The sequence below is a fragment of the Megascapheus bottae genome, unplaced genomic scaffold, assembly GCF_031878675.1.
Source record: "Megascapheus bottae isolate mThoBot1 unplaced genomic scaffold, mThoBot2.hap1 HAP1_SCAFFOLD_40, whole genome shotgun sequence".
NCBI lineage: Eukaryota > Metazoa > Chordata > Mammalia > Rodentia > Geomyidae > Megascapheus > Megascapheus bottae.
The window spans coordinates 5795494-5816673 of record NW_028327715.1 but is presented as its reverse complement, the minus strand read 5'-3'; the positions used below and the strand labels follow the sequence as shown (position 1 = coordinate 5816673).

General features: G+C 39.0%; 2 protein-coding genes and 1 long non-coding RNA gene across 7 annotated transcripts in view; 2 read left to right on the top strand and 1 right to left on the bottom strand.

Moving 5' to 3' along the window:
- The window catches only part of LOC150039413 (uncharacterized), a 510688-nt gene that overhangs the window by 138652 nt on the left and 350856 nt on the right, over positions 1–21180 (bottom strand). The gene's annotated exons all lie outside the window — the stretch shown is intronic.
- The window catches only part of LOC150039423 (uncharacterized), a 242842-nt gene that overhangs the window by 113214 nt on the left and 108448 nt on the right, over positions 1–21180 (top strand). The gene's annotated exons all lie outside the window — the stretch shown is intronic.
- LOC150039431 (protein unc-80 homolog) overlaps positions 1–21180 on the top strand; it is a 99735-nt gene that overhangs the window by 77868 nt on the left and 687 nt on the right. Inside the window, 10 exon segments of the mRNA XM_090327810.1 lie at positions 3411–3592; positions 4364–4495; positions 7506–7692; positions 9206–9337; positions 9854–9997; positions 11437–11537; positions 13114–13200; positions 16045–16228; positions 18676–18770; positions 20937–21026. Of these exon segments, the coding sequence (XP_090183936.1) occupies positions 3411–3592; positions 4364–4495; positions 7506–7692; positions 9206–9337; positions 9854–9997; positions 11437–11537; positions 13114–13200; positions 16045–16228; positions 18676–18770; positions 20937–21026 (1334 nt within the window).

The window sequence follows — 21180 nt, the reverse complement described above, 5'->3', positions numbered from 1 at the left end:
TTGTTTTTATTTAAAGCCATATTTTTTTCTCTATGCTTCTTAGAGAAAACTGCAGAAGTACAGACAGAAAGAGTTCCATGGGGGGTGGGGAGGGACAACTCTAATAAACAAGTTGACAGAGCTTTAAGAACAGGCAATTTGTCAACCTAACAGGAAAACAAGTGTTTTCCTAACAGGGAAAACCCATGTGGGTGTGGGAATATTCAGGGCTTGTTTTGAAAGGCTGAGGATATTGACTTGGCAAGTCGGGTTATTTTAGAGAAGAACTACCTATCTATCATGTTAGTATACAACTAGGATATCAGCTTTGGTGTGTGAACTGTCTACAATCAGTGTGGAGAATGCACCCTAGGCTCTGAGCTGAGGAGGACTGCTGTAACAGGGAACAAATAAATGATCATCACATTTCCTGTAGCAGCAATGAATGGGAGAGTTTGCCTGGTTTTTTTTTTTAAGTGATGATTTTTATGGTGGCCTGTAGTTGAGAAGAAGAGACAGAAGTATCTCAAGTTTGGGGCAAACATGGGCTACATACTGAGTTCAAGGACAGTTTGAGATCTCTAATGTGACCATGTTTCAAAAATAAGACAAAAGGCAGCTGGGCATGGTGGCTCACACCTGTGATCCTAGCTACTCAGGAGACTGAGATCTGATGATCAAGGTTCAAAGCCAGCCCAGACACAAAAGAACCTGAGACTCTTTCTCTAATTAACCTCTAGAAAACGGGAAGTGGAACTTGGCTGAAGGGTAGGGTAGTAGACTTGAGCTGAAGAGCTCAGGGAAAATGCCCAGGCCCAGGATAAGATGGTAGCCTTGAGCTGAAGAGTTCAGGGACAGCGCCCAATTTGAGTTCAAGCCTCATGACCCACAAAAAAAATAATAATAATAAGTCTAAAGGCATAGGGTGTACTTCTAGCTCATGTGGTATTGAGTAGCATCAATACCCAACACCCTAACACTTCAAAGTAAAAAATAAAGATCATTCAATTTTGGGGGGTGAGTAAGAGTTGATTGATATATAATTGTGATACAACACCAACACTAGAGAGAAAGGCCAAAGCCAGAGGTCAGTTTGGAATATGTGTTGATGTGACAGCTAAAATAATTGGATGCATGCTATGTGGAGAAGAATTAGTAAGAAGAAAGAAAAGATAATTACTAAACCATTGACCTCCACTAAAAAGGCTGGAAAAAATAACCAGTCAAGGAAAGGCTCCCCTAAAAGTGATCCAAAATGTGGAAATTTTATCATCACTAGCCATGAGAATCAAGAGGAGTAATTCTTCAAGAATATTTTTATGGAATGTTTCAAAGGAAAAAGGTCGTGTAAAAATATCATCATATCTGCTGATTAGTGAGTATTCCAAGTATGACTATAAAGAGATCGGTTTGGAGTTCTGCTTTAACAAGAAATTGAAATGGATAAAGAGAACAAAAGGAGTAAGTGGAGATTTAAATGGCTAGTAGGCTAAAGAAAACAATTGTCAAAAGCTAATGAACAGAAGAACTAACATTTGTTACTGAGTGATATCACTCACATTAGTTAATTAATAAACTCTCTTAGAGATGAGCAAACTTCAGCAAATTGAAGAAACTTATCGAAAGTTATTCAGTTTAGATTAGAAAGCCAGAAAAGTCAGACTCAGATCTCTTCCTTTTCTTCTTCTTCCTCTTCTTCTGGCTGTACATTATAAATGTCCTTTCAACTACTTTCCCTAGAAAGTAAAATGAACTTTGCAAAGTATTGTTTCATATAGTGTTTTATTTTACTCTAGTGAATTTGGACTCGGGTATCAGCAGAAGCAGCAGCAGCAGCAGCATTTCACTAATAGGAAATGAAAGCTAGTAGGAGTTAACAGGCTTGCCCAAGATCTCAGATCAGAGAAGTGAGTTAGGACTCAACCCAATCTTCTAGGACAGTGTCCTGTGCCATCTCTGGAGAAGAAAACAAGAGAGACTATGGATGATGTCTAACAATTCTGCTCATCTTTCTATCTCTATATTCTCATTATTCAGTAGCTTTGTAATTTATAGCACATGGCTTTTCTCTTATTGATGTCTTGCTTTTCCAAAATTAAAAAAGCAATATTATAGTCTAATAAATCTCTCTTGTCTTCTCACTTTCTTCTACTTCTGGGAAGGGCAGAACTTTGTAAATAGAATCTGCGACTTGGATTTTGGTTTTAGCATAGCTAATGTAAAGAACAGGTTTATCTACCATCTTTGGGTCACTCTAGGAAGACTAACCCTGCCCTAAAGAACAGATGTCACAATGTGATTGTTCTTTCCTATTTGTTTTCAAAACTGGCATTTTCTTTTCACAATGAGCCAGAGGAGGCTTTGCTTATAGCGTAACTCCTGAAGCATCATGTTCTTGTTTCTTCTTTTTTTTAATTTTATTTTATTGTCAGGGTAATGTGTAGAGGGGTTACAGTTACATTCATCAGGTAGTGAGTAGGTACATTACTTCTCGAACACCGATAACACTTCTCATTCTTTTGTCCCCGTTTCCTACCCCCTATCCTCTCCCAATCATCTTATTTTCCTCCCTTCCCTTCCCTATTTCAAATAAAGAAATAAATGTACATACAATATACCCAGTACCAAAGTCAGATACAGTAACCACATGAGATTAACCGTAAGAGGAAAAAAAGAGAAAAGAAATAACATAGCACATTAAGAACAATAATTACAAAGATAAACCTCTTGTTTCCATATCCTAAAGTTCATTTTGTTGAATCTCATCCTATATGACCACATATATATATATATATATATATATATATATATATATATATATATATAGCTTTTGAGCTATGGTGGTCCTCTGCTAGGAGAGTCCTAGACGTGTACTAATTATTACAAATGAGGGAAACCATTGAGCCTATGTTCCTTTTGGGTCTGGCTTACTTCACTTAATCTGATTTTCTCCAAGTCTTTCCATTTCCTTATGACTGAGGCAATGTCATTCTTTCTGATGGCAGCCTACAATTCCATTGCGTTTAAGTACCATATCTTCTTGATCCATTCATCTACTGAAAGGCATCTGGGTTAGTTTCATATCTTTGCTATGGTTAAATAGTGCTGCAATGAGCATAGTTGTGTTAGTGGCTTTAGTATGCCCTTGTTTCTGGACATTTGGGTAAATGCCAAGAAGTGAGATTGCTGGGTCATGGGTGTTATTGCTTCTTATGCACCAGCTTTTAGATGACTATGGGTAGAATGGTGATGCTGGGTTTCCAGTGCCTAAAACAAGGTTGGCTTTGATTGGCACTAGGAGCCTTGCTAATAGTAGCTAATAGTAATTCAAGAGTCATTTTAATAGATAGAAAAAATTCCCACTTCCCTGAAGCCCAGAAATCAATCAAAAAGTTCACATCTGTAGCTGATGAGCTACTGTCTGTCTATAGCTGCCATGTTCCTGCTGTGTGCTGTGAAGGTCCCTGAGGCTGTGTCTGACATGCTGATGTCTGAGTTCCATCACCCAGAGACAGTGCAGAGGCTGAATGCAGTCCTCAAGTTCCACAGGCTCTGGAGATTCCGTTACCAGGTCTGGCCCCGCATGGAGGAGGGGGCACAACAGATCTTTAAGGTGAGTAATGCTTCACACATAGGGGGTAAATTAAAAACAAAATTCTTAATTCAACTAGAAAGGCTTGCTGAAATCCATAAACCTCAGAGCCACATTGTGTATAGCCAAAGAAATGTTTCTTGTTTTCTCTAATAATACAAGGAAGTGAATAAATTCCACTCATTAAAACAATAAACAAGTAAAGTCAGACACTAGCTACTCAATGCCTATAATCCTAGCAACTCATGAGGTTAAGATTTGAGGATATTTCCAAGCCAACTCAGGCAGAAAAGACTGGGGAATTTTGTTTTGTTTTGTTTTATTTATTTATTTATTTTGTCTCTGATTAACCTGCAAAAAGCTAGACTTGGTAGTATGGTGTGAGTAGTAGAGTGCCAGCCCTGAATGGAAAAGGCCAAGAAAAGCCCAAGGCCCTCAGTTAAGCCCCCAGCCCCCCCCAAACCCCCCAACACACACACACTGCAGAATACAAACTAAGAAAGTCAAGAGATGCATTGTGGAAGATTGACTGATTAACACAACTAAAATCAATTGATTGAAACCTTTCATTGTTCCAGAGATTAAATTGAGACCCTGGGAGACTTATCCTGTTCCCTATAACATAAAATATTAAGAAACAGCCTTCCCTTTTGGTGCTTGCTTATTCTGTGGGGAGTCATTTCCTTAGCACTGACTAGGGCAGATTGTATCACAAGTACACTTAAGATTCATCCTCGTGTCTACACTTATATTCCTCTGTACTCACCTCATTCTTCTGATATCAATGCACAGATCCCGCCGCCCAGTATCAACTTCACCCTGCCCTCTCCAGTGCTGGGAATGCCATCTGTCCCCATGTTTGACCCTCCGTGGGTTGCTCAGTGCAGTGGAAGTGTCCAGGATCCCATTAATGAAGACCAGTCTGTGAGTAGCAGCATCTTCTCTCTTGTATCTCCAGGTGGCATGGAGTCGATGTAAAAAAACAGAACAATGCATGTGTGAGACAATTTGTTCATTTTTGTTGTATGTCATCACAACCACAGTAAACCAACCTCGGCGGTCTTTATTCTTACGAATGGAAAGAATTAACATCTCAGACTAAACATGTATCCATACTTCCAAACCAGTTGTTTCTTGTTTTATAATCAAAGCAGCAGCCACATTGTAGAACTGTTAAAGGCATTATGCATTGATTTCATAGCCAAAGACACTACTTTGGGCGAAACAAACATGTCCATTTAAATTACAGTATGTCAGTTGGGCACCGGTGGCTCACGCCTATAATCCTAGCTACTTAGGAGGCTGAGATCTGAGAATCGCGGTTTGAAGCCAGCGTGGGACAGGAAAGTCCATGAGAAGCTTATCTTCAATTAACCATCAAAAAAAAAAGCAACTTGAAATGGAACTGTGGCTCAAGTGGTGGAGCTCTGCCTTGAGAAAAAGAAGCTCAAGGAGAGCACTCAAGCCCTGAGTTCAAGCCCCAGGCTGAGTACACACACACACACACACACACACACACACAGAGTTCTAGTATATAAATAAACTATGTGCAGATTAACGTCATGGCCCTGCAAGAACAGGTGAAAGGAGAGTGTTAGCATTTTTCTTTAGTCCTCATTTTGTGACCATCATTCTCAGAACTCGGGTCTTCTGCTGCTCTTGTATATATGACATAGCAACTAAATTTAAAACATAGTTTATCTGCAAAACAAGACCAAGAATATGTGCCTTTGGAAGTGGAGATGTGGCTCAAGCTGCAGAGCATCAACCCTGAGGGAAAGGAAAAGAAAAGCTGTGTGATGCCGGGACTTTGGCCTAGAGGTAGAGTGCTTGCCTAGCATGCACAAAGACCCGGGTTCAATTCCCTGGTACCACATACATAGAAAAAAGCCAGAAGTGGTGCTGAGGCTTAAGTGGTAGAGTTCTAGCCTTGAGAAAATCAAAGGACAGGGCTTAGGCCCTGAGCTCAAGCCCAGGACTGGCAAAAAAAAAAGAAAGAAAAAAAGAAAAGCTATGTGAGAGTGTACAGTCCTGAATTTACACCTCAGCACCAGTACAAAAATAAATAAATAAACAAAGATTATTTTTAAACAAATCTTTAAAATAGGACTTGCCTGTTGAGTAGGTATTTTTGAATTAAGAGTACAATATTTATAAATTAGGAAAAAATCTGGATAAGGTAGCTCATACTTGTAATCCTAGATATTAGAGAAACAGAAATTGCACTGGAGCTCATGTCCAGCCTAGACAAAATGTTTGTGAAGCATCATCGCACCAGGTAACTTTCCTGCCCAACAATGGATTCAAAATTATGTGCCCTAATTATATTAACTAGTGTTTGTACTTTCATTGCACAATTCTTACTTTGTGTTTACAAAATTAATCACCAAATAGCCTTGTAATTACTCTTAACTGCTGTTGTGCTATTCATTATAGTAATCATTTAGTTTGTTTCAGTATCCTGAAAAGTAGGGCTACTAAGAATGAAGTTCTATAGAAGTGCAACCAAGAACTACCATCTGTCTCTAAGAGCTTATGTGATAATAGTCTTAACAAAGAGGTGTGAATTGATATTGTATGAAGATATTGAGACCACTGGCTCTGTCCCATTTGTCTGTGCATAAGCATCATAATTAAGGAAAGAACAAGTAAAGAAGGAAACATTTACAGAATTAATTCCTTCTCCTTTCCCTCTCCCTCTCCCTCTCCCCCCCCCTCTCTGTCTCTCTCTCTGTCTCTCTCTCTCTGTCTCTCTCTCTCTCTCTCACTCTCTCACTCTCTCTCTCTCTCTCTCTCTCTCTCTCTCTCTCTGTCTCTCTCTCTCTCTCTCTCTTGCTCTGTTTTACTTTTTTCTTTTCTTTTTTTTTTTGCCAGTCCTGGGCTTGAGCTCTGGGCCTGAGCACTGTCCTTGGGCTTTCTCAAGGCTAGAGCTCTACCACTTGAGCCTTAGCACCACCTCCAGCTTTTTTCTATGTATGTGGTACCGAGGAATTGAACCTGGGTCTTCGTGCATGCTAGGCAAGCACTCTACCACTAGGCCAAACTCCCGGCCCCTCTTTTACTTTTTTCATTCATGAGGCTTAAACTCAGGACCTAGGTGCTCTTCCTGAGCCCTTTTGCTCAAGGCTAATGCTCTACCACTTCGAGCCACAGAACCACTTCCAGTTTTTCTGATGGTTAATTGGTGATGAGTCTCACAAAAACAAAAACAAAATGAAGAGTCTGGCAGACTTTCCTTCTCAGGCTAGCTTTGAACTACAATGCTTAGATCTCAGCCTCCTGAATAGCTAGGATTACAGATGTGAACCACCAGTGCTGTGCTTAATCACTCTGTTATTGTTTTTTTATCCTTTAGTGGGTTGGTCTTAATATTTGCCTTTCTACCTTTGCCTCTGATAAAGGGAGACGTTTGCCTTCAACTTGAGTAACACTATGAGTTTCCATTGAGTAGCTTAGTTCCTACACATTTTTGAATTCGCATTTATCTCTGATAATGTCTAGGATAAAAGTTGGATCTACAGAAATGAAATGTTATCTAACTGATTTATGTAAGAGATAAATCTCTTCCTTTCCATGACTGAATTCTATATCACTAACTTCATGCAATAACTGTTCATTTAAAGCCAGTTTCAGGCCTAATTTTACTTGGGTCTTACTGTTTAGCCAATCACTGATATCACCCAAAGACCTGCACGTGAAATGGCTTTCCAAAGATTACAGGCATTGTGGAAGAGTTATTTTGATTCAATACAAGAAACGTCACCATAGAAACCTGACAGAAAAACCAGCAACCCCCCTGAAACAAGGGATGGGTACTCAAACATGTCTTAAAGAAAAACTACCACCTTGGCACAGTTCATTGGCTCTCTCTTTCTGCCTAGGACTTTACAGGCAGGTTGACTTCTAAAGAAACTGCCTTTTCATATCTCCACAGAAATCCTTTTCAGCCCGCGCCGTGTCCCGCTCCCACCAAAGGGCAGAACACATCTTAAAGAACTTACAGCAGGAGGAAGAGAAGAAAAGGCTTGGTCGAGAAGCCAGCCTCATCACAGCCATCCCTATCACCCAGGAGGCCTGCTACGAGCCCACCTGCTCACCCAACTCAGAGCCAGAAGAAGAAGGTGGCTTCTGCCCAGGGGACTTGCTGGGGCTGGGAGGGGCAGAGGCATAGGAAGTGGACTTGCTTTGGACACACAATGGTGACCTTATGTGACAGGAGTGGGTTTGCCCCTCTCTGGTTCCCTGGCTCTCACACATCCTCGTGCTATAGAAAGCAAGAGAGAAGATGTGTGTTTTCCCAAGTGTAGAGTTAGTCTGTTTCTAGAGGAACATGGGAACCGCCCTAGTCCATAACAGATGATGAACCCCTAGGCGCTGATTGTGGTTCAGGAACCATGGGAATCCGGGGTGTGTAGGAAAGGAGATGCAGCCACTCCAGTATCACTAGAAGTAAAGCTAGAGTACACAAATTGTTTTTAACCTTCACAAGCGAAAGCAGTTTGGAGGATGGGACCAGAAAATGACTTTTTGCCAATCGAAATTCAGTGATTCTTTGCCCTACTTTTGTGGGAATTTTGGGGAGGAATTTTCTGTTACTGTACATGACATTTGCTTTTGTTTTTGTTTTGTTTTGTTCTTTGAAAATTTACATGTATTTATTATTCTTTTTATTGTATTTTATTGTTGGGATAATGTGTAGAGGGGTTACAGTTACGTTTGTCAGGTAGTAGGTACATTACTTCTCACACATTGATACTCGCTGTCATAGTTTTCCCCCTTTCCCTCCCCAGTTCCTCTCCCAGTCATCTTGCTTTCCCCTTTCCCTTTCCTATTTCAAATAAGCATTTAAGTGTAAATACAGTATGCCTGTATACAAATTCAGATATAGTAACCTCATGAGATTAGCTATAAGTGGGAAAAAAGAGAAAAGCAAAGAAATAACATCACATAGTACTAAGGACAGCAATCACAAAGATAAACCTCTTGTTTCATTAACCAAGAGTTCATTTCGTTTAACCTCATCCTGTATGACCTTATGTACACAACTTCTGAGCTATGGCAATCCTCTGCTAGGAGAGTCCTAGATGTGTACTAATTATTACAAATGAGGTAAACCATGGAACCTATGTTCCTTTGAGTCTGGCTTACTTAATATGATTTTTTCCCAGTTTCTCCATTCCCTTATGAATGGGGCAATGTCATTCTTTCTGATGGCAACACAGAATTCCATTGTGTATAAGTACCACATCTTCTTGGTCCATTCATCTACTGAAGGGCATCTGGGTTAGTTCCATATCTTCGCTATGGTAAATAGTGCTGCAATGAACATTGTTGTGCTAGTGACTTTAGTATGCCCTTGTTTCTGGACATTTGGGTAAATGCCAAAGAGTGAGATTGCTGGGTCATAGGTGAGCTCTATGTTTAGTCTTTTGAGGAACCAGACTTCTTTGGGGGTTTTGTCTTCTTTTATTTGTTCAAAGTTCTTTTAGGGGGTGGTAATTTTTTTCCTTTACCTTCCCTAAGCTTCACACAGTCTGAGAGCACTATGTTCTTATGATGTAAATCCCAGCTACCATGATGATGATACATTTATATTATAAATCCAAAATTCACATTCCCCATTTTGTTTGTCAGTAGAAGAAGTCACCAATCTGGCCTCTCGCCGGCTGTCTGTGAGTCCATCCTTCACCTCCAGTACCTCCCACAGGAATTACTCCTTCCGCCGTGGGTCGGTGTGGTCAGTGCGTTCAGCAGTCAGTGCAGAAGGTACATCCTCTTGCAGTTGTCTTCTCTCTTCTTATTCTTGTGGTTTTGAGGTGGAACCTGCTGTGTAGGTCAGACTAGTGTTGAACATTCACCAAAGATCAGGCCCTGAATGAGGGGGCTGTCATTTTTAACCTGACTGAGCATTTATGCATATTTCCTGCCACTTCAAATTGTCCTACCACTTCTCCCATTTTTGTATCACACACATTTACATGCATACAACCAATTACAAAACAGAAAGATAGTATATCTCATTAAAATTTTAACTTCTCTGATTTCCTTTCATGAGCTGATCCGCCTGCCCCGGCATATGCCTCTGTTTCTCTAGAAAATAGAAATGTAATACTCGAGAAGTGATTTAGTTCTATTTGTGTTAACACAGAATGGGCACTTTCCAAACTTGCCTTTTTAAAAATTCTAGTATTTCCTATGATACTGATAAGCAGGTAAAATTGAAACTAAATAATGCATCTGAATCACATCACTGAGAAAAGCATATTTCTTCTCTCCCTTCAGATGAGGAACACACCACTGAACACACTCCAAACCACCACGTACCTCAGCCCCCACAAGCAGTATTCCCAGCATGCATCTGTGCGGCAGTACTCCCCATAGTTCATTTAATGGAGGATGGTGAGGTCCGAGAAGATGGAGTAGCAGGTACCATTTTGATCCATTAAACTTGTACTTACGTTCTTTAGCTAGTACCCTGATGGGAAATAGTAAGTTGCCCTTGAACACATAATCTACTGATCATATGTTATGTTATGTAAACATTACAGATATGTCACACTAACCTTATGACTTCCTCTAATACTTTTATAACCAAAGTAATGTGTTTGAAGCATGTAGTTGGGCTGGGCACTCAGGGCTTATGACTGTGGTCCAAACTATTCTGGAGGCTAAGATCCAAGGATTGCAGTTCAAAACAGCCCAGACAGAAAAGTATGTGAGACTCATATAAAAAAATATCCAGAAATGGAGCTGCAACTTAAGTAATAGAAATCTAGTCTTGAACAAAAAAGCTAAGTGTCACTGCTCAGGCCCTATATTTAAGCCTCAATATTGGCACAATAAATTAAATTAAAAAATAAACAGTTGGGTCCATGAACATTGTTTATAACCAGAAAAAAGCATTTGTAAACATCAGTGACTTCAGACACCTTATTAACTTTAGCTTTTTAAGTTAATACCAGCCAAGCTGTCTTTTCCTACTTAGTTATCTTTCCTAAAATACTGCCTACAGAGACTAATTACAAAGTGAAATGTTAGACTAGTAATCAAGATGAGTTATATTTGTAGCAGACAAGTTGTTAACATTCCAAATGTTAAGAACAAATAATCAGCTTTTCCTTGTAGCAGGATAATGGACAAAGGATATATAAATTGACTACTGGACAATAATGCTGGTAAATAGCATGGTTGTTTAAAATAACAAGCCATCTTACCATTCATTTACAAAATTGGCAAAGATCATTTTAAGTGGAAGTTCCAAATAGTTGAGAGGCAAAGGTCATAACATGTACACACTGGGCTAATGAGGCAGAAGAATAGCAAAACCTCCTGAACATTGTTTCATAACTAATCAAAACACTAAAAAGTTTGGAGGTGGCTCTGTGGCTCAAGTGGTAGGGCAGTAGTCTTGAGTTGAAGAGCTCAGAGACAATGCTCAGGCCCAGAGTTCAAGCCCCATGACTGACACACACAAAAAAAGCCCGAAAAGTGTTTGACAGATAATTGGGTCCTAGTAATTCACTAAGCAGCAATGGAATCTGACTTTATAATAGAAACTTATTGCTCTTATGACCAGGGTAGTGTCCACAACAAAAACAACTGCATATTCACAAAAAATAGTCTCTAGAGAGCAACACTAATACCTAAAGACAATCCTACGTGCATTTTTGTTTCCTTCTCTTTATGCATGAAAATGTTCACTGCCAAAACAATAACAACAAAAATGCCATCTTCAGATAAAGAAAGTGTTCGGAGAAAGCTTTTAAGGCAAAGGGGAGAGAGTAAAGTTTGTAAAGAGAATGCTACTTCACCTGATAGACTCATTTCCTATTTGACAAATGATTGATTAACTTTCTCTTCTAAAGTGAGTGCTGTGGCCCAGCAAGTTTTATGGAATTGTCTAATTGAAGATCCATCAACAGTCCTTCGACATTTTCTGGAAAAACTGACCATCAGCAATAGAAAAGTAAAATTCTCTTTCTTTCTAATATAGCTATGAGTGAGAACTCGGTTAAAAGCAAGACAAAAAACTTGTTAATGTTATCTGAGCAGCATCATTTTCCTCTCATGAAGTCAATAAGTTCTTTCAAGGTTTTCTGTGTCTTCTTACTATCATTAAGTACCTAAACAAAGGAGTTACATTTTAAAAAGCATTATGTGAAACATGCATCTTGATTAAGTTTTTATTAAATAATGATAATGGTAAATAAAATTTTCCTGTTTTCTTTCAAATGTCTTCATTAGTTGATATTTCCATATGTTTACAGTACACTTCTGATGGTGACTCTATGACTACAAGTCTCAGTATTTGAAGCAAAGATGAAATTCAGCATAATGTTTTAGTTTTGTGTTCATTTATTGTTTACTTAGCAGACTGTAATGCCGGTGGGATTATTAGAAAATGATAACACTCTTCCCTAGCCACAAATCTAGTAAGCTGAGACACCCTGTAAGATGCCTAATGAGTACAGCTTTCTGAACAGTGAAAACATACAGTGATGATTAAAAATTATTTGTTCATTTATTTGTTACAGTCAATGCACTGGAATTTAGGTTTACTTTTCTGGAGAGTGCATGACATTTCAAATTATCCTTCACTAACTTCCCTTGAACTTGGTTGATTGGAACCAAGGAAATAGAATTATGAATCTCAATAAGTCAGATTTCTTTTAAGGTTTCTCAACAGGGTACCTCCTCATCCCACAAGGCACTCATGGTAGACAGAGCTAATGTATAGCTCTCACATGATTTGACTGTGAGCTGTGGGACTTGAACTCAGGCTTGGAGCTGTTCCTGAGTCTCTACAAAGAGGCTACCAATTGAGCCACAGCAACACTTCAGTTTTTTTTCCCCAGTGGTTAACTGGAGATAAGAGTATCATAGGAACTTTTCTGCCTGAGTTGGCTTCCAACCATGATCCTCAGATCTCAGCCTCCTGAATAGCTAGGATTACAGGTTTGAGTTACTGACACCTGGCTTGCTTAAAAAAAAAAGATGGTGGGGTTTGCAGAGATAGGGTAAAACAATGAAGGGATGACACATTACTCAGATGTTCTGTGCTTATAAACTAATATGTTGAATTGAAGTCTCTGTATACAACTACTTAAGGTCATTTTAAAAGTTTAAAAGAGGGGCCGGGAGTTTGGCCTAGTGGTAGAGTGCTTCCCTAGCATGCATGAAGATCCAGGTTCAATTCCTCCGTACCACATACATAGAAAAAAAAAGCTGGAACTGGTGCTGCGGCTCAAGTGGTAGAGCTCTAGCCTTGAGAAAGTCCAAGACAGTGCTTAGGCCCTGAGCTCAAGGCCAGGACTGGCAAAAAAAAAAGTTTAAAAGATAGATGTATGACAACTGATACTTGTATTAGTTCAAAGAAACAATTTAAATACTAATAACCACATGGAGACTATATTAAATGTTGAAGATCGAAATAAACACATGGGCCAAAAATAAATTCTTTGTGATTTTTAGTCAGATAATTTTATGTCCTTTCTACAGCATGGCAGCTGGAGGAAAGGATTAAATTTCTGCTCTTCTTTCAGGATGAGCTCATGTACATGCTGCGCAAACTTCTCTTGAACATTGGAGATTTCCCTGCTCAGACATCTCACATCCTCTTCAATTACTTGGTGAGTCTCAACCACCAATTGGAAGCAGGACTATAGGGAATATGTTTTAAGAAATTTTTTTCAGAATAGGTTCCCATTAATTGTGTGACTAAAGGTGACCACTACTTGGTTGAATTGGCCACTTTCAGTACATGCTTGCCACCATTCTCAGCATGGGGTGGATAATCAAGTAAATGTCAGTTCCCTTGGTCTTCCTTGAGCATCTACCATCTTCCTTTTGTTGGTTCATGTCACTTTTAATCACCGTGTTTCTTTTCTTATCTTGTTTCAAACATGCCCGCGAGCACGCATGTGGGTGTATGCACACACACAAATCATATACATTTATTTCCCTAGAAAAGAATTGTAAGTTTATTTTTCCATTGCAATTATCTGGTGCTTTCATCTATTCTGACAACTTCTTTCTGAAATCTCCAGGATATGCCAATTTCTTCATATTCTCTTCCTTATCTGACAAATGAAAATGCATTTTGGAGACAGGAATACAATGACTGTGCTTTTCAAATTACAACTTTCTCCAAATCAATGGATAAGATAGACACATTATATCTCTTGGGAAAATTCCTTTCATCCTTCCTGGTGTCATATGCATATATACAGACAGCTATGCAAGGGTGATGAATTTAACCCACACTCCAAATCCAACACAGAGAAAATCTTCACTTGTCTGTGAATAATTTAGTCTTCTTCCCAAATGGCCACTTGCTGGTTGGCAAGATAAAAATATATATAAATGGATGTCCAATCTAGCTTGAAATTCAGATTGATATAAAAACATAAACAGTACTTTTGGACAGGGTTTAATTTCTTATGGATAGAAATGCTTCATCTCCAGGAATCCTCCTCCTTTCCTACTGCTTTTGATTCTAAGAGTCATGTGGGATTAGGAAAGGGGGCGGAAAACGCAGACTCTTGCTTTATGTTGTATCCCTAATTATTCCTCTGGCTACTTCTGCTGTGAGCCTGGTCCTTGGCTCCCTGGCTTTTAGATACTTGTGTAGCAGATGCTGAAGCCCAGCTGCTGGAACCTGAGGCTTGTCTGGTCCCAGGAGTGTTTATTAGGAGAATTCACTTCCCTTGGTATTGATAGCCAGTGTGGGAAGTCCCCTAGCTATAGCTGCCTGCCTGGCAACAACCATCTTTGTCATTTCATCTGAAAAAGAAAATTCTCTGGTTAAGTTCCGTGCTTATGGATCCTGTGCATATCAAATGAAATCCAAAGGTGGATTAGCAGCCAAATACTAGGGCCTACCTCAGTTTAAGTATGAGCCCTGCAAAATAATTTACCTGTATCTAAGTTGGTGTGGAAAAGTCCTGAGGTAAACTGTCAGCAAGCCACACAGAGAGAAGAGGTAAGAGCTCCCTCAGTGTTACCAAGACCTGCCCATTTCTCCAGGTCACTAGATAGGTGAATCCTTTCCCTGGATATGACTCTCCATCTTTTTGTCCTGCAACAAGCAGATGGGTATCTCCCTTCTACTGTCCTTTCTCTGTATAAGACTTAAAGCTGGACATCAGTAGATAACTGATAAGCCAGAAGTAAAAATAATTGGATCTTACTGTAAAACTTTATTGTGTGTGTGTATATATATATATGTTTCTGTCCCTGCATTCAATCTTGCTGTAAAGCTTTATTTTGTATCGAACATAACTTTCTTTCTTTGCATTCCTGTCCCAATTTTACTGTTTCCTTGAGTTGCATAAAGTTTAATGCTTTGAGTAGATGAAGGAAAGGGCCTTGTACTCAAATGAACCAAATCATAGAAGGCAGAGTGATTGCTTTTACCTTTTTCCTTTTCCTGATAACTACTGTAAGTGTAGATCTCAGGAGTAAACACTGACCCATCACTACAGGCTCTGTCAGAGACATTCCAAGCACTGCTTACATGACATCATGGTCTTCAATGTGAGAAAAGAGGACTGTTGTGATTCTGGAAAGAGTTTGTAAGGGGGTTGACATTTGGATAGTTTTAGGGGAATAAATCTCAAAGTCCTCAAAAAATACACACTAAGACTTCTTCCACGGGTCCATCATCCTTCTACCCAAGGAAAGCCTACCCCACCATCCCAGATGCTGTTATGTGGCTGTGCCAGCAGGCATGCCAGATAGAGGAAGAATAGCAAATATCTTTATTTTAAGGAAGACATATGCTTGATTGAGTGAGGTGCTGTAAACTCATGAGACGTAGTGCCTTTTCTAACTTTTATACATTTCTGTTACAGATGAGGTTTGTACTGGTTATGCTGGGCTCTATGGAATAAGTTAGTTAGGAATCATTCCTTCAAACAGTCCAGTCACAGGCTTTATGTTATTATAAAATGTGGAGTGTTAAACACATTTCACCCCTTGTTGAAAAATAAATTTGTGATGAGTCAGTTTAAATGTCAAGTTAAAAATGTGTAAATGGACAATTTTCAGAATTATTTTAAAGGACACACAAATGATAATTTTGAGTTTTGCTCACTTGACTAAGCAAGCCATCTTTAGTTTGGGACTATTAAATATATTAGACTATTTGTTTACAAGTTGTACCTACGCCATCATACACAGATTTATTTGAGATGACCTAATGTAAGATGTCGGGCAAAAAATGTCTGATCTTTAACTTTCTTTAAGTATTCATTATTTTAATGATACATAAAACATGGAATCCAGTTTGGTCAGTTTTCCAGTTATATGCTTTCCTGATTACTACCCTTAAAGTGAAGCATTTGAGCATCTCTAACATGAATGCAATATGAAGGCACAGAGGAAGATTCCATTGGAAAATGGAAGCCAAGGAAATGCGAATGTGAGCTCAGGATTTCTGGGGCTTTGTGAATTCTGCTTGTTCTGACTTCCAGGTAGGACTGATCATGAACTTTGTGCGGACACCCTGCGAATGGGGAATGGATGCCATTTCTGCCACTCTAACTTTTCTATGGGAAGTGGTCGGATACGTGGAGGGCCTGTTCTTCAAAGACCTCAAGCAGACAATGAAGAAGGAACAATGTGAAGTGAAGCTCCTTGTGACAGCTTCCATGCCAGGTACTTCTTCTAGGTGACATCACTGTAAAAACAAATATAAACTGCTTTGGGAACACCAGAGGCCTTTTTCATTCATGAGAAAAACTTTGAGTTCTAACTCATAGAATTACTTAAGACCATCACATTTTGTTTTGTTCCACACTAGCAAAAAAAAATACAGTAGACTCTTTAAAAAGTCAGAAAATGGCAGATGGAAGGAGAGACATCATCAGAACTGAGTGGATGTGAGTCAGTCCTTGAAGGGTTTCCAAGGTTAAAGATGTTTTCAAGTCTATCATAGAAGGCCAGCTGAAGCTGAAAGCCCTTTGCAGTGAATGTTTGGCATTGCAATGAGAATGACCTTGTTTGTCCGGCATAGGTCCCAGTCCTTTATAAACTCAATGAGAGGCGGCTTTATGAAAAATTGGAAAAGAGAAAAGCAGGAAGAAGTACAAAAGGAGATGACATGTAATATAAATTCTGGATTCTGTTGCTTTTTCTTAGAAAAGGTCTTACGAAACCTTTATCCTTGCTCAGTAAGCTAGAAAATATGAGCTATGCATGTACTGAAGTAGAGATAAAGACAAAAATTATACATAGATGAGAACACAAGCTCTGACAGCAAAGAAGCTGTGTTAAAAAATCAGTACTGATATCCATTAGCTGAGTTTTTACTGTGAAAAAGAACATCATTTTGCAAAGCTTTCCTTTCTGGTGTGTGAAATAAGAATACAATCCCTATTTTGCAGTTGTAAGGAACAACTTCAGGGTATAAAATGCTTCCTGCCACACATCCTGACTCATTGTAAGAATTTAACAAACATTTATATGTTCCATGGAGTAGCTATAAAAGTGTCCAGATTTGATTATAGCAAAGAAACTCAGCTTGTCGCTCAAATACTTCAGAACAACTAATGAAAAGTCAAGATATGATCGCTGAGTACCAAGCAGAAGAATGAAGAGTTCTGTGTCAAAGACCCTGTCTCCAAGATTGCGTGGAGGCTCAAACACAGTTCTTGCCTAGCTATACAAAAGCCCTGGGTGCAATCCCTAATGCCACAAAAAATATATTATTTAATTAATTTTTAAATCTTAAAGCACATCATAGTTTTCACATATACTTGTAATTAGTGAGTGAAACAAAATAATAAATCTGTCTAACCAGACACATAGAATGCAGAAAAAAGTATATTTTAAAGTGCATTTTAGGTATTTGTTTTGTTTTGGCTAATATTTCAGTCCATATTTTCTCAACTGTCATTGTATGGACATCTTTTATAAGATGTGTAACTTGTGCTGGGCTCAAGGATTACAGAGGCTCATGCCTGTAACCCTAGTTACTCAGGAGGCTGAGCTCTGAGGATCAAGGTTCAAAGCCAGCCCAGACACTGAAGTCCGTGGGTCTCTTATCTCCAGTTAACCACTAGGAAATTGGAAGTTAGGCTGTGGCTCAAGGAATAAGGTGGTAGACTTCAGCTGAAGAGCTCAGGGACGACGCCCAGGCCAAGGGTAGGGCAGTGGCCTTGAGCCGAATTGCTCAAGGACATCACCCAGGCCCAGAGTTCAAGCCCCATGACTAGAAAAGAAAAATTGTGTAAGGAGGCAATGCTTCAAGTTTGAATGCTCATTCTTCTACTCAACAAATGCATATCTTTGAACAAGTTATTTAATCTGCTAATTTTGTGCATGTGTGTGTGTGTGTGTGTGTGTGTGTGTGTGTGTGTGTGTGTGTCAGTCCTGGGACTTAACTCAGGGCCTGAGCACTGTCCTTGGGCTTTCTCAAGGCTAGAGCTCTACCACTTGAGCCACAGCACCATTTCCAGCTTTTTCTATCAATGTGGTACCCAGGAATTGAACCTGGGTCTTTATGTATGCTAGGCAACCACTCTACTACTAGGCCAAACTCCCAGCCCCCTCATTTTATAATATGAAAATAATAACATCCTCATTGGTTTGACTGGTGAGGTTTAAATACAATCATGTCTGTTAAAGACAGGTGAAACTATTTGGAAACTCCGTGAATGGTAGCTATCACTATGCAATGAGTAAATACACATGAATTTTCTATTTAACTGTGAATAAGGGTACAATTTGTAAAAATACATATCTCAAATTATGCACTTAAAACAGTAAGTTAAAAATCAATTGAATCCAGGCACAGTGGCTCATGCCTGTAATCCTAGCTACTCAGGAGGCTGAGATCTGAAGATCAAGGTTCAAAGCCAGCTGTGGCACAAAAGGACCTGAGACTTATCTCCAGTTAATCTCTAGAAAACAGGAATTGGGGCTTGGCTCAAGGGTAAGATAGTAGCCCTAAGCTAAAGAGCTTAGGGACAGCGCCCAGGTCAAGATCAAGCCCCATAATCCCCCCCTAAAAAAATAAATCAATTGAATTTCATTTTATGCTTTAAATACAAGCTTTCTTATAGTCAACTCTGTCCATTGTGTATTTTTTTAATTTTTTGTAGGTACCAAAACCTTGGTAGTTCATGGACAAAACGAGTGTGACATCCCAACACAATTACCAGTCCATGAAGATACTCAATTTGAAGCTCTGTTGAAGGTGGGAGTGGTCTCATTTTTGTTTCTTTGTTTACTGAAGTACTTTTTCTGCACATTCAGTAAGCATGCACTTTAGAATTCAATGACATTTTTCTTTCTTTTTCTTTGACATTTTTCTGTCTTCAAGTGAATTAATACTCTTAGAGAGCCTGCTCCATTATTATGTGTTTACATAATATCCCTCACCTTTTCCAGATGTTTTAGCTCTGTACTAAACTAACACGCCTAAACCTCCTTCTCACTGTAGCAGTCTGTTCTTAGCTCCCTTCAATGTGCCATGAACTTCAGATTCAGAGCTTTGAATTTCTTGCAGTGGTTCTGAAGGTCACCTGGGTTTGCACACTGAGAGACACTCTAGCTACCAGGAACTTCTGATAGCACCCAGTAGAATTCATCTGGTTTTTGGGCTACACTAAAGCCACCAGCACAACCATGTGCATTGCAGCATTATTTACCATAGCTGAGATACGGAATCAACCCAGACACCCCTCAGGGGATGAATGGGTCAAGAAAATGTGGTATATAAACACAATGGAATTCTATGCTTCCAACTGAAAGACACTTCTCTATTCATAAGGAAATGCAAAGACTTAGAAAATTTTTTACTAAGCGAAGTAAGCCAGACCGAAAGAAACATAGGCTGCATGGTTTCCCTCATTTGTAATAACTAGAATGAGCTGATAAATCTACAAGTAAACCCACTGGATAGTAAAAGACAATTTCACCTGGATATGATTGGTCAAATAGTGATCTAAACATTCACACTGTGAACAATGGAGGATATTCTTAGGAGAGGATCTCAAGAATTCAATAGCGATGTGCATAAAATCATGTAAAAGTATGCTTATCAAATGAACTCCAAAAAATGGAAGTTAGAGGCTTCTCATTATACTGTTTTCAGTTCTTTTTTTAATTTTTCTCCTTTCTGTTTCACTTTGGTTGATCACCTTTTATTGCTGTTTTTTTTTATTTCTGTACCTTTTGTCCTGTATATAAGTTTATCTGATTTGGCGAGGGGAAGGGGAAGCACAGAAATGGTGGGACAAAGAGTGAACCAATTCATCAGTGAAGCCCACTATACGCTTTGTTGAAAATGAAGTATGCAACTTTGAGGGGAGAAAAGTCAGGAGGGGAAAGCCTAGGAGAGAATGAGAGAGGGGGGTGACACTTTAAAAGGAAATATACTCAACACCTGACTCATGTGACTATAACTATTCTGTACATCACCTTTATAATAAAATATTTAAAATAGATTATAGGTTATTTAAAGAAGGAATTCACCTGGTTTGGGCTTGTCACTGGCAAAAATATTATTAGTGTGGCAGCAAATATATACCTTAGCATAAAAGGATTTTCTAATAATTCTGGCAATGGTCCCTTCCAATGAAATATCATTGATAGCTAGACACATCTAGTCATGCTTGCAGGGATTTCAAAGTAAACCAGTAAGTAAACTAGTTTGACCCTTTCCATTTGTTTCTAGTGCAAGCTTTTAGTTTTCTCAAACACAATTCTGGGACCCAAAGTAAACAGATAAGACTTCTTAATGATTCATTTCTGTCAAACTGTACACTTTATTTCAGTAAACAGGACCATTATTATTCCTCAGGGTTTCCCAGGCATTGTCAGAGAATTTCTAACACCTAGTGAGCAAACATCACTGCTCTATGTGTATATTCATATTGAATGGTAGGGTCATATGACTCAAACAGTGTGTTCAAATGCCAGCTCAACCATAGCCAGTGCAGCCTAAATTAACTAATAGTACCTCTCTAGCTACAATGTCTTTCTCTACCATAGTGTGGTTAATAGTTCACCTATACAGTTTTCTACAGGGAAACCTTTGATGCTTGTATCTAGTATGTAGTAAGTGCTCAGTGCACTGTAGTTTGGATTATCTTTAATGTTAATACCAAGTATGCTTTTTTTCCCCTGGCATTTAGGCCAATGGGTGCCACTATACCTCTATCACTCAGTTACTGAATGGCAGATCTATATATCTTTAGTCACTGAGAGAATGGATGGCTTTTATCATATTGTTATCCTTTATTATGCCATATGTATAACTGAGTATGTGTGTATATTATATGTATGATATAAGCTTGTTTTTTCAACTTGTTACTTATTATTCTGATCAACTTTTGTTTAAAATTTGTGACTTTTCCAGGAGTGTTTAGAGTTTTTCAATATCCCAGAATCCCAGTCCACACATTATTTTCTCATGGACAAACGCTGGAACTTCATCCACTACAATAAGGTAAGGCTGAAACAGAGATGCTCAGGGGCTTTCTGCACTTCTACTAAGATTGCAGTCAGGGAAACACTGCTGCTTAGATGTTACAAGCAAAGCCACTTGGGTCTAGGTCCTCACTTTGGGCCCATTACCTTCTACCCTTTGATATCTGTCTATG